At 41.7% G+C, this 12037-nt stretch overlaps 2 protein-coding genes across 4 annotated transcripts in view; one reads left to right on the top strand and one right to left on the bottom strand.

Annotated features, from left to right (window-relative positions):
- Positions 1-3069, bottom strand: part of kntc1 (kinetochore associated 1) — a 47163-nt gene extending 44094 nt beyond the window's left edge. The window contains 4 exon segments of the mRNA XM_048979277.1: positions 1649-1727; positions 1866-1981; positions 2070-2190; positions 2847-3069. Of these exon segments, the coding sequence (XP_048835234.1) occupies positions 1649-1727; positions 1866-1981; positions 2070-2190; positions 2847-2978 (448 nt within the window). The 5' untranslated portion in view covers positions 2979-3069.
- Positions 3070-5023: 1954 nt separating this feature from the next.
- Positions 5024-11694, top strand: rsrc2 (arginine/serine-rich coiled-coil 2). 3 transcript variants are annotated; one of them, XR_007382915.1, is made up of 11 exons: positions 5024-5181; positions 6023-6179; positions 6504-6544; positions 7726-7907; positions 8028-8180; positions 8255-8371; positions 8456-8541; positions 8651-8910; positions 10142-10199; positions 10582-10671; positions 10963-11103. XR_007382915.1 is itself a non-coding variant. In XM_048979310.1 (10 exons), the coding sequence occupies exons 1-10, from the start codon at positions 5176-5178 to the stop codon at positions 11149-11151; spliced, it is 1278 nt and encodes a 425-aa protein (XP_048835267.1). In that variant the 5' UTR covers positions 5024-5175; the 3' UTR covers positions 11152-11694. The 3 variants fall into 3 exon arrangements, 2 of the variants coding, with proteins under 2 accessions (XP_048835267.1, XP_048835256.1); XM_048979310.1 differs by lacking the exon at positions 10142-10199 and having other exon boundaries at positions 8654-8910; positions 10963-11694; XM_048979299.1 differs by lacking the exon at positions 10142-10199 and having other exon boundaries at positions 10963-11694.
- The last annotated feature ends 343 nt before the right edge of the window (positions 11695-12037 follow it).

Raw genomic sequence — 12037 nt, 5'->3', positions numbered from 1 at the left:
TTACGTCCAATTGCATAAAGCCCACTCTCCGCAGGTTGGCAAAATTTCACCAAGAGGACTAACCCTTCCCCCCCCCCCGCTGTGAGACCCCTCCTCCACCCCTGCTTTGAATAGTCAGATAATTAATACACAATGAAACAATTAGACCCCTTGGTCTGGAGCAAGATGAATTGAAAAGAACAACGGGCTGGAATTTTATCCCACTAAGTCCCACTATGCGCTTTCTGACAGATCTCTTTCTATGCCACCAGTGGATACCTGCAGATCATCAGTGGTGGACACGGCCTCAGCAAAGCTTCTGTGTCCTGCATCTGCGCATGCAATATCCAGCAGGATGGGATGCGTTACATGACACTAAAACTGGTTTTCATGCCATTGATGTTATACCTGGCATTGTAGGTGCAATGGATGGAACCCTCAACCCTATTCATATTGACAGCCTCTTGAATCCCATCTGCACCTGTCAAAAACTGTTCTTGGCACTAGGACTAAATGTCAAATAATTTTACAGACATTATGCTGTTGATATGTGGTCCATGGTGCTGGAGCGAGTTACTGAAAGACAGCGGGTGATCGCAACCACCTGCCGAAAAGGCATCCCCTTGGATTTTGCATTTGCAGCTACCATCATCAAGTGCCTTTGGGAATTTATATTTGAGAGAGTGTTAACTTATCTGTGCAAGTTTTAGCAGTGTAGCTGCAGTAGATCCAGTTTTAACAGGGGGATGCCTTTTCCGGCAGGCGGTTGCCAAAAAAGGCATCCCCTTGGATTTTGAATTTCTGCAGCTCCCATCATCAAGTACATAATAATAATAATAATAATAATTGATCATTAATTGATACTCATGGGAAAATTGTCTTTACACCTCCCTATTTATAGAGTAAGTTGTTTGCAAAGGGCAGCCATCTGGTGGGACACCCAGAAAGCTGGGGGTTAAGAGCCTTGCTCAAGAACCTGCAGACATGCTGAGGCTGCGTTTGAACTAGTGACATTCTGATTACATGGCCACATGCTGCCCCCAACACAAAACTATATCCCCTCACCAACTTCATCATTATATTTGCACTGACCCCAGCATCATGCACTTTTAACTAATACAATTTGGAGACAGGTCAGTGTCATCTGAGCTACATGGTGCAACACTATTTTAGCCATTAATTAAAACGAGACCCAGACATTTTAAAAAGATTGAGTAACAAATTGATTTTTTTTTTCGTGAAAAAAAAGTGTTACTGTGCATCTGATACACACTTATAATGTAACAAGCTTTAAATTGCCACGTTCATGTCTGCTGTTTTGAACTTTCGAATCGATATTAACAGGCACGTGACAGCCCATTAAGTAACAAACCGTTTTCAGATCAGCGACCAATTTTATTTGTTTTGTGTTATACATCTGTATTTTAACAAAATACAACGTCATATGATGTGTTACGTGCGTTTTATGAGTTTACGTAAACAGAAACGATAATTTCTACGCATTACAAAAAAGAGCTTTCATTTCGCTGTTTTCAGTGGTGCGCGCTCCCAAGACAGGCATACATTCTACGGCAGGGATGCCTTTTTCGGCATAACACCTGGAAACGCATCCCGATAAAAACGGACATGATAGAATTACACGGGCTTCGTTCATCCCGAGACAACTCACCTGAAGTAACGGCATCTTCCTTCATGATAAGGTTTCTGTACGTCTTCTCTTTTTCTGAAGGTTCTTTCTGAAGAACAGCCTTCCAAAAACAAGCAATTTTATCAGCTTCGTTATGAAAACCATCGGATGATATTAAGAGGGGCATACTAAATATTAATTCGCATAATTATACTAAACACAAATACGCATATTTTGTGATAAATGTCATACTACTCACTTTAGTAAACACGGTCCTTTTCTGTGGTACATATATAAGATGAAGTTTTCCACTCCTTTCCCCAACGAGCAGGAACTGCCCCGCCGGGCAAACGCCCACCGCATCCACATCAGTGTCTGCATTAAGGTGGAAATGAATGGGGGGGGGGGTCTCTGAAGCAGACAACGGAGATGCGACCTGAATCACTGAAGCCGAAAGACTTACCGAAGTTGAAGTGCAGCAAAACAGACTGTAAACTCTGGTCAAAGAGGACCACTGTGGTTTCGACCACCACCACGGTGCAGTCAGAACTGGTGCAGGCATACAGCGCTGGTCGGTGCGAAATCTATGACAGCAATAATCGGGCACGCCTTCGTGTTACATGCCAATGTGTTAAACGATTTAATTTTACTTCAACCTTCACAGAAAAGAGACAACGAAAATTGAAAACAATTCAATGAACAGCAGGAACGTCTGTAAATGAACTGATGGGGACATACTAACGTGACATAATCTTCTAAAATAGCCACCAATAATCACCAAATTTCTCTCGGACTGTCGGACGCGTTAAGCTTTTCCTTTATAATGGGCGTCAATGGAGTGTAATAGTGTCCATACCAGGAGCGTTGCTAGACATAAAGTTCTACTGGGGCACAGCCCCCCCCCCCCCGATTACCCATACGATTTGAACGTGAGATTTTACTGGGGCACAGCACATAAATACTGGAGTCCGGGCCCCAGTAAAAGGGGTCGAACGACGCCCGTGGTCTATACGACTAGCATTTCGGTTTTCATTTTTTTACCACGTGGAAATGTTTACGATCAGATATGTCTGAAAGAAATTTGGTGAAACTGACGCTGTCTTGGAACACTACTCCACGTTAAGCATTTTAGGATGTCCCCACTGATGCTGTCATGATCACCTTGACCGACTGACAATTAAAGCATGCAGACTGCTGCCCACTGGAAACTGCAGACCTTCACTGCGAGACCGGCACTCACTCTTTCTGCGCAGGAAAGCTTAACGAGCGTGTCGACTTGGTACAGGGCGCTGCCGCATTCCCGGCTCGGGTCGACGGCCAGGCGCACCGTCCCAGTGTCGTCGCTGGTCAGCAATTCCACATCGTTCCACATCTCGGCTATGGGGTATCAAAATATGGACATTTGTGCTGCGGTACTTAAAATTTGGCGCCAGAGCGCAGTGATAGTGCTTCCGGGTGTAACCGCAAATCGTTGGGTTCCATGTGGGTGGAGCATCAACTATCTCCCCCCAGGAACACGCCCCTGTGAAAATAGATTGGTTTATTGTCAGACGATTACGGAAGTAGGCGAAACTATTGAACGGGAAATACGTCTGTTAATAAAAGCTAAGTTTACAGTGATCCAAGTCATTGAGTCAAGTAGCATAGCTCTATACTTTGCAGCCGTATAGCGAATTTATACTTAACGTATAAAGACAATGGTGTTTATCAATATTGACGTCATCTTCCATTGCCGACGTAGTTGCAAAAAATGGCACTGAACAGCATGTTTATACAGTAACTTAACAGAAAAAAATTCAAGTCATAATCATTAGTGTTTTTTGGGTATGGCTATTGGACCCCCTGCAACCTCGCTTTTATTTCCATGGGAGGTTTCTGATGATGACTATGTGTGTGATTGTGTGAATTTTCTGAAAAACTTTGTCTGGCTTTATTTTGGTACCTAGTTTAGTGGGTCTTTTTGAAGGTTTCTATAATACTGCAGGTGAAACCAACATTTTATCTGAGGAATGGCATTTCAGTTGATAATTTCAGTGAGGATTTTTAAAGAAATAAGGCATCGGTTTGCAAGAAAGTAAGAGATATCCTTTATTATCATGAAAAAAAATATTCAAATGTGACACTTCTAGAGAGAAAATGATCAATTGGGTCTGAACCATTTGGGGTCAGTTTTTACACTTTCCCTATCAGTACCTAAAATCACACTATTCCACTGCAATGGGGCTTCATCTCCCACTTGTGCAGCACCTGACTGATTTCAAATTTTGCACAGGATCTTTTATTTTAGCCCATTTTAAAAAGTGCCTGGCCAACATATCGTCCAAAGGGCAGCTCCTCACAGCCACCTTCTTGGTCAATCTTCTGCAGGCGTGACATCACTGCTTCTGTCAAAGACGTCTGAACTTCCTTCTGCTTTCTTGAACTCTGGCATTGGGGACATGCATATGTGCTGGAGTACTGGATTGAGACTAAAGATTGAGATGGAGGCGGTGGACTGTGGTTTCCTGTAATGTTGCTCCATTCCAGTGACAGAGGATCCAAAGGCGTTGTACTCCAATTCCAGTGTCTGAGTCTGCTGTCCTGGTGAGACAACTGGGGAAGTTGTCCCAGGCCAAGGGGACCCAGAGGAGAGCCCAGGTGAGTGGATTTGCACCTCAAGGGGGGCCAGCCTTAGTGACTTTGACCTGGGCCTGAGAATTCTACGATGTGGGCCAGCCAGTGTCACCATTTCACTAGTGCACTGGTTCTGAAACGATGATAGCATAATTTAAGTAACATATAAGCGTCAGTAACATATGTTGCCTTCAAGTGCTACTCTGAAGATCCCACTAGGAAGTTGGAAAATCATAATTACGACAACACGTGCGTTCAAGTGGTTATGTCGGAACCAAATGGAGGCAATAAGAAAGCTGTCTTGTTTGTATTTGCAGCATTTGTAGCGTTAATTGGACTTCAAGAAGAGCAAAGGAAACTAATTTGTTTGTTGCTAACTAGTTACTAACTAGTCCAGTTTACAACATAAGTTAATAGATTAATATACGTAAAAACAAAATAAATTATTACATTACTTTTCGTAATCCGTTGCTTAAACAACAGGTAGCTAACTAACTTCATATCAAATTTCACAGTGGAGCTATGCATTGCCACCCGCAGAATCTCTCATCTTTGCCCAGTGTTTCGGCGATTTCCTTCCATGAATTCATACACCGGAATATATCTCTATGCTCCTTCAGTGACGAGTTATATATGTGTGGGCACCTCGTCACATAATTGCTCATCTAAAGTATCCATAACACCTACTTTGCTGCTCATTCGTTTATTTCTGCAATGTGAGAGTTGTTGCTTCCATCTACTGGAAACGTAACAAAGCAACCAATGCACTGTTTGCGCGTGCACCCCTGACGACGAATTTTGCGTCACGGCACTGAGCCCAGGATGCTCCGCGAGTACCTCCTAGGAACCGCGGTCACTGCGGAGAGTAGAGGCGGCTCTGGCAGTGTGGCGGATGAGACGAAGAAACGAAAAGTAGTCTTAAATCAAGGAGTTTACTGTAGTAGAATATTTATAACATGGCGGTAAGTGGATACAGAGCTTCTGAACAAGGGATAGGCGAATTAATATGGGTGTAAAGACGTGACGAAAATTGCTAGAGATAAACACATCGTGACAAGATGGCGTCTCGGCAGCCATGTCGAGACGTCGGTGTTGAGATGTTACAAATTTAATCACAAGCTCGTCTTCAGTGTTGAGGACGGTTTTAAGCATATGTTTCAGTTAAGATAGTTCCATACTCCATACTCACTGTGGACTTATGTTATGGTATGTCTCCCATTCCTGCCGGTGTCGGATTTTGTTATATTGATTTATCAGTAGAGTATAGCTGTCCGACTAACCAGCTAGTTTGAAATGTTTGCTGTCTTAGCAGTAGTTAGTAAATCGATAGCGAGATCAGGATTATTTTATTAATTGTATTTCTCCATTAGTATTCATATATATCTAGAAAAATAACCTGTTACATAGTCCTCAATGTTTACGTTCATCCAGTCGAAATTATGTTGTCCCACGAGATTAAGCGTTAAAGTAAAATGTATTTTAAAAAAATTTGGCAACAGCACTTATAGGATTAGAAACATTACAATGTATAATTTTCTAGTAGGATACGTTATAATGATGTGTTAAAGTACCGGGGTGATTCCCTGGTTAAAAATTGTAGTTACAATATCGTAATTATAATTTATCGTTGTGAGTTAGAAACGAGTAAGAAATTGTATGATCAGTGCTATTAAAAGTCTATGCCGGCACACCAGATTTAGATGGCACAATTAAATTTCAATGTAATTTATAGTGGGCTGGTGACATGATAGTTTGTTTTGGTTGTTGGATAGTGATTCTGTGTGCGTACGTGTTTGTGTCTAGGCCAGCGACGCCAATGTAGACACGCTGCTGCCAAAAAGGTCACCCCCGGAGCAGGACCGGAGAAAGCAGAGCATGGATTCTTCCAAATCACCCCGAAGTTCCAAGCAGCATCGTTCCAGGTCAAGATCACATTCAAGAGACCGAAAACGAAAATCGAGTAAGTTGCACTCAACTAAAAATTAAGCAGCATAAAGCTATATGCTTTGAGATTGTGCACTTTGAAGTTCAGGTCCCAAGAATGAGTTGTTTGCAGTTTATTTAGTAAAGGTTACTATGGTAACTAAAGCTTTTTGCCTGAGAACCTTGTATCTGTAAAGCGAGGGAACTCTGCATCATATCAGTAAACCAGTTATTTGCAGGAGAAGCTTTTCTCATTGGTCATGCTAGTTGAATACAAAGGAAAAGTTATTTAACTTATTTTTGTTCTTTGGTTTGGGATGAACTGCTGTTGTTTCAAGTTCCTCTGTTTCTCATTCTCTAGCTGACAAGAGACACAGGCAGAGTCGCAGCCGGAGCAAAGAGGTAACTAGTCTCAGACAATCGCTCTCGGTTAGGGCTAAGCTCATTTAACGTAGCTATTTGCCCTTTATGTAATTGTAGTTGATGGTAAGTACGGAGACATAAAAAAATTGCAGTTCCATATTGGGTTATAAAAAGAAGCATGGCTGACAATAAATGAAATGAAAAGGGTAAATGTTTACCCCCCTCCCCCACTAAGAAGTGTCATTTTTGAAGTACCAGTTTCAAGTAGCGTTTAAATCGGTATTAGATTAAATATGCTTGTCTAGGAGCGTTTTCCTTTTTTTGTTAACTCCTTTGTGTAGATCACATGATAACATTTCTATAATAAATCATACTCAGCGTGCTAATGCACGAAGAGACACTCTGAACTGAAGACCCTGCTGACAGATAGCAAAATTATATGCCTACTTCCTGGAAAGGTAACTATCAGCCAACTCATATTTCCCTTGTTAGAAAACAGATTTTTTTTTGCATTTCGGTTAAGCAGCATTCCTGATTATTTCACTTATAAGTTGAATCCCAACCCAAGAGCTGCTGGGTTTCTCTGAATGGTGCCCCAATCCATTACAACATCCTGCAGGATGCAATGACACCTCTGTATATGATGCACAAAATCTTGGTGATCTGTGTAGCTACTTAAAAAGGAACAAAATGCACTAATATATCATAAGCACAACAATACTCCAGATACATGGAAAGGGAGTAGCATTCATATGCAAGATTTATTAGCATTTAACAGGAGATCACAGGTTTCCCGCACTGAATCTTAGATGAATTCTTAGGAGAAACTGACAGGGGCGGTGTTTTATTTCAAGCATTTTGTCAATGAATTTTTGGTAAGGAGTGAGGAGGAAACTTGTGTAGTATAAAAATGTAGCCTGTCAAAACGATTTAATTTAAATAATTTCAGCCCATATTCGCAAACAAAAAGCTGTTTTTTTTTTTCTTTTAATAGTCATATGACAGGTTTGCCTTTTTCACTTCTGCAAGGATCTCCAAACAGAACTTTTGTCGCAAGGACTGTGTTACAGTTCTATCATGATTTCATGAGTTATGGGGTTTGGGGGTTGTGATTTATGAACAATGACCTTCTCTACATGTCTTGGCAGACATTTTAGAACTCATACTAACTCTCTTTGTTGCACTATTTTCCTGAAAGAACCAACTTCTTCTTAAAACAGGCTCGAAGGCGTGAGTGCGACAGAACCTCCAAATTGCACAAATCTGAGGAGCCACATGAGCGTGAGCAGTCTGAGAAAGGCCGGGAGAGGCTGGTGGCTGAGAATGGAGAGGATCGACATCGACGGAAGGATAGCAAGACATCGCGGGGCAGGAGCCACTCCAGGTCACGTTCACGAGAGAGGTAAGCTCAGCTTTTGGGGTTATTGAGTGCGCAAATATCTATGTGCAGAGACACGAGCAGACCTAGTTGCTTATTCTGTGTGCAACTTTGCCGACACCGCTGGCCCTCCTGCAATTACAGGCGACATCGCAGCAGAAGTCGAGACAAGCGGAGGTCTCACTCTCGGAGCAGGGACAGGCGCTCAAGAAGTCGGGACCGGAAACGGCGTGCCAGGTCTCGTTCAAGGTCACGGAGCAAACACAGACACCGGAGCAGGACTCGCAGTAAGAGCAGGTTAGCAGCTACAGCCGTCTTATTCACCGTAGGTGTCAAGCGTGACAATGGCTGACATAGGCACTCTCTTCAAGAGAAAGGAAGAAAAGGAGTGAAAAACCACGCAGGAAGACGCGTAGCAGGTCACCGAGTCCTTTGGCGTTCCGGGGTAGGAACACTGCCATGGATGCACAAGAAGCCTTGGCCAGAAGGTATTGCTGCTTTTCTGTTGTCATTAGGGTAATATTGTCCCTTTTGGGTATTAATAGCAATGTATCTCCTTTTGTTTCCCTTAGATTGGAAAGAGCAAAGAAGCTTCAGGAACAGAAAGAGAAGGAAATGTTGGAGAAACAGCAGCAGCAGCAGCAGGAAATGGTTGCAGGTCAGAAGCATTTTCCATACATGGACTCGATCACACTGCCAATGACGATTCCTTGTAAGCCTTTTGAACACATGCAACAAGTTGTTTCCTCTCATTTCCTTCGGTCCAGTAGCCGCCCCTCTATTGTGCGATCCGGTTGCTGCGGCTACCAGCAGCTCAGTCCTGAATGTGGCGGCACTTCTGGCTTCGGGGACGCAGGTCACTCCTCAGATCGCCATGGCAGCCCAGATGGCAGCTTTGCAGGCCAAGACCTTGGCAGAGACTGGCATCGCTGTCCCCAGTTATTACAACCCATCCGCCGTTAACCCTGTGAAGTTTGCAGAGCAGGAGAAGAAGAGGAAGATGCTGTGGCAGGGCAAGAAAGAAGGGGTAAGGAGAAGCTTCCTTCTCTAAAGGAAGTTCCCAAATAAAGTCGCTCCTCCAGATTTGCATATTTATCATTGGCAGTTTTGATTATTTGCGAGCTGGCCGTGAATAATTAAACAGGAATATTTTGGAAGCTTGCTGAAAGATCACAGAAACTTGCAGTTTATGCCAAATAAAGTACTGAATTATTTGGGTCACAAAATCATGTAATATGGAAATATTAGTAATACATATTTGTTAGTGTAAATCTATACTATATTTTTAATATTTAGCTTTGACTTGGGTATGACACACACTTTTGTCTCAGCAACCAGCCTCACCCACGTGTTAGCTGTTTTTGCGACCAGTCAGCAACTTTTCAATGTAACTTTGGGTGCTATTCTACCTCACCAATTACTGTACTTTTGGTACTTTCCATTTTCCATTAACTTCCAGTCAAGTACGAGTACCAAAAGTGCCAAACAAGCTGGGATACTTTGGTACTGGGATTTCAAACACTTTCTCTGTTGATTGATTATGCAAATAGCCTGCCTCTAAAAACAATATAACTACAATCTAAAAAAATGCTTAAAGTGAAAAAATTAATTGCAATCTGGTCGGAAGAACAGATACTACGAAAAGATCAGGATGATATGACAAGAAATTATTTTAATTTACTTGGACAGCACGCATATAGCATGCTGTCCTAGCGATGTGATTTTGTTGTAAAAGATATTGGGCTATTTATAAAGTAGAAAGTAGTTCATAAATTTCTCACAAACCCATCCAGGAGTGATTTAAACAGTACAAATGAAAATTGTCTCAGAGAATGCATGCAGCGTTCATGCTAAAGCAGCAGAGGTAAACTTGAAATTGATTTTTAAACATATTAGATAATCTGTAAAAGGAATAATTACAATTGCAAGGCTAAAAAAAAATTTCTATGCTAAAGTAAAAATGTTTTGGTGAATCTTGAAAAGGAACAATCATTAAATCTGCAAAGCTTGCTAAGTTTTGTTTCCTATGACAAAGTAAAAATGTTTTGTGAAATTTAAACTACCTGAGCTATAATGTCCTTAAAGAACTGAAAGTTAGAACAAGCCTGATCTTTAATCTAGCTGACTAGCGAAGAATTGCACATGCATAACATGCAATGTTGGTATTAGTATCGCACATCGGCCAGCCTTATAGTATACTACAGCCATTTTTCGAATTCAGTACAAATACCCTGCCTCGTCTTTCTGATGTCATTCAGTGCTGGTACCAGTTTTCATGCCAGTGGAAAACCAACACCTTGAAGCACCAAAAGTACGGTACGTGGTGTGGTGGAAAAGCGCCCTTTGTGCCTACAGGGTTATAATTTAAGGTGGTCTGTGTATTAAAGGTCTACATAGAAAATGACAAAGCTATTGGACATGCAAAGTGTACAGTACAGTAATGGTTGTTTAGAAATTGGTAATAAGACTTTAGGTTCATTCAGGCTAGCAGACATGAGTTGCAGTTAGGGGTGCCCAAGATTTATTTGTGAATTTACACATTCACAGGGATCTCTCTCAAATGTGAGTGGGTCACTGTATGCTGTCATGCTGAATTTTGTGGAATGTTTCACTAACTTAAATGGCTTTTTAGAAGTTTGAAATGTATCGTGAATGGACCTGGGGAGAAGACTAACATACTTGTTATACATTCTTTAAGGACAAGTCACAGACTGCTGAGCTGTGGGAGAAGCTGAACTTCGGAAACAAGGACCAAAATGTTAAATTCCGCAAGCTGATGGGTATTAAAGTAAGTGAACAGGCTACATACTGCCCGTGGAAAGACACTTCTGTGTAGTGTGATGAGTAAGCAAGTAAGGAAACTGAGGGTTGCTGTTTACATGCCAGGGAACCACTCCTGTTGTACCCTATTATAATTTGTGTATTACTGTAAAATTAGCAAAAATTTAACAAGAAAATTAGAATTGAACAAGTTAGGCTAAAGTAAGGACAGGAGTAAAAACCCAGCAAAAGGTATGCTTCATGGCTGTCTGGTTTGTTCCTGATTTTTCATCAGCATTTAATACCATCTTTTTCCCAGGGTGAGGAGGAAGGTGGTGACCCTGGCCTGCTCAACGATGAAGGCTTGAAGACTCTCCAGCAGCAGGAGGAGATGTTCCGAAACTTGGATGTTCAGTATGAGATGGCCAGGTCACAAACCCACACCCAGAGAGGAATGGGTCTTGGCTTCTCTTCCTCCTTCTCCTCGAGGGGGATGGATACCCTGTGACACTGTCCTCCCTGATCTGTACTTAGCTCCTAGGTATTGCTGGGAATTGTCAAAGAGTTGTTGTGGGTAAACCTATCATTTATTTTGGGATGGGAAGCTAGTGTACTAGCTTGCATGGATGTTGTATTTGACCATAATTCAAGGGAGGGGGAAAAAGTCACCTGAACATTCATATGTAAATAGTGAAATGCTGATTTAGTTCAGCAGTTGAAATCTTTTTAAAAATTATGCAATGGTTTAATGTGACTACGACAACCTGGGGAGCAGAGGTAAGAGACTGCTTTTTTGTACTAAAATTGTATATATATTTTCATTTGAAACATTCTGTAGCTGTAAAGTCAAAGATCAGTACCATTTCATCTGGGGAAGGAGATATGTTTGAGGTATGTAGCGTTTGATCAGAAAGCCTTTACTAGTTTTACTGTTCAATTTCCTTGTAAATCAGAGGGAGTAGTATCCCTGGTGGTGGTTCTGTATGTCAGTGCTGACATCAGCAATCCTTCATATAAAATTGTTCCCTCAATAAAATGTAAAAAATTGAAATTTGTTCTACCGATTAATGTGCAAAACCCTTTTGATTTAATTATAATAATAGATCCTTTATTGTCCCCATGGGGAAGTTCTTTTTCACCTCTCTAAAGCTGTCCGCGAAGGGCAGCCACCTGTTGGGATGCCCAGCCAGCTTGTGGTTATGGGCTTTGCTCTAGGAGCCGCAGGCGTGCTAAAGTTGGGTGCTAAAACTGGAGACCTTGTGATTACAGGCACACAGGCTTAGCAGCTGAATTGTATTTTAAGGAATTCATGTAAAAAAATTCACTTCTAACTGTGCTTTTACTAGCATCTATGACAAGACCATAGTCACGTTTAGGTAAATTACATCTATGGT

The sequence above is a fragment of the Brienomyrus brachyistius genome, chromosome 2, assembly GCF_023856365.1.
Source record: "Brienomyrus brachyistius isolate T26 chromosome 2, BBRACH_0.4, whole genome shotgun sequence".
NCBI classification, from domain to species: domain Eukaryota; kingdom Metazoa; phylum Chordata; class Actinopteri; order Osteoglossiformes; family Mormyridae; genus Brienomyrus; species Brienomyrus brachyistius.
Note: the sequence above shows the minus strand (reverse complement) of the source record. Positions and strands in the feature narration are given on the sequence as shown.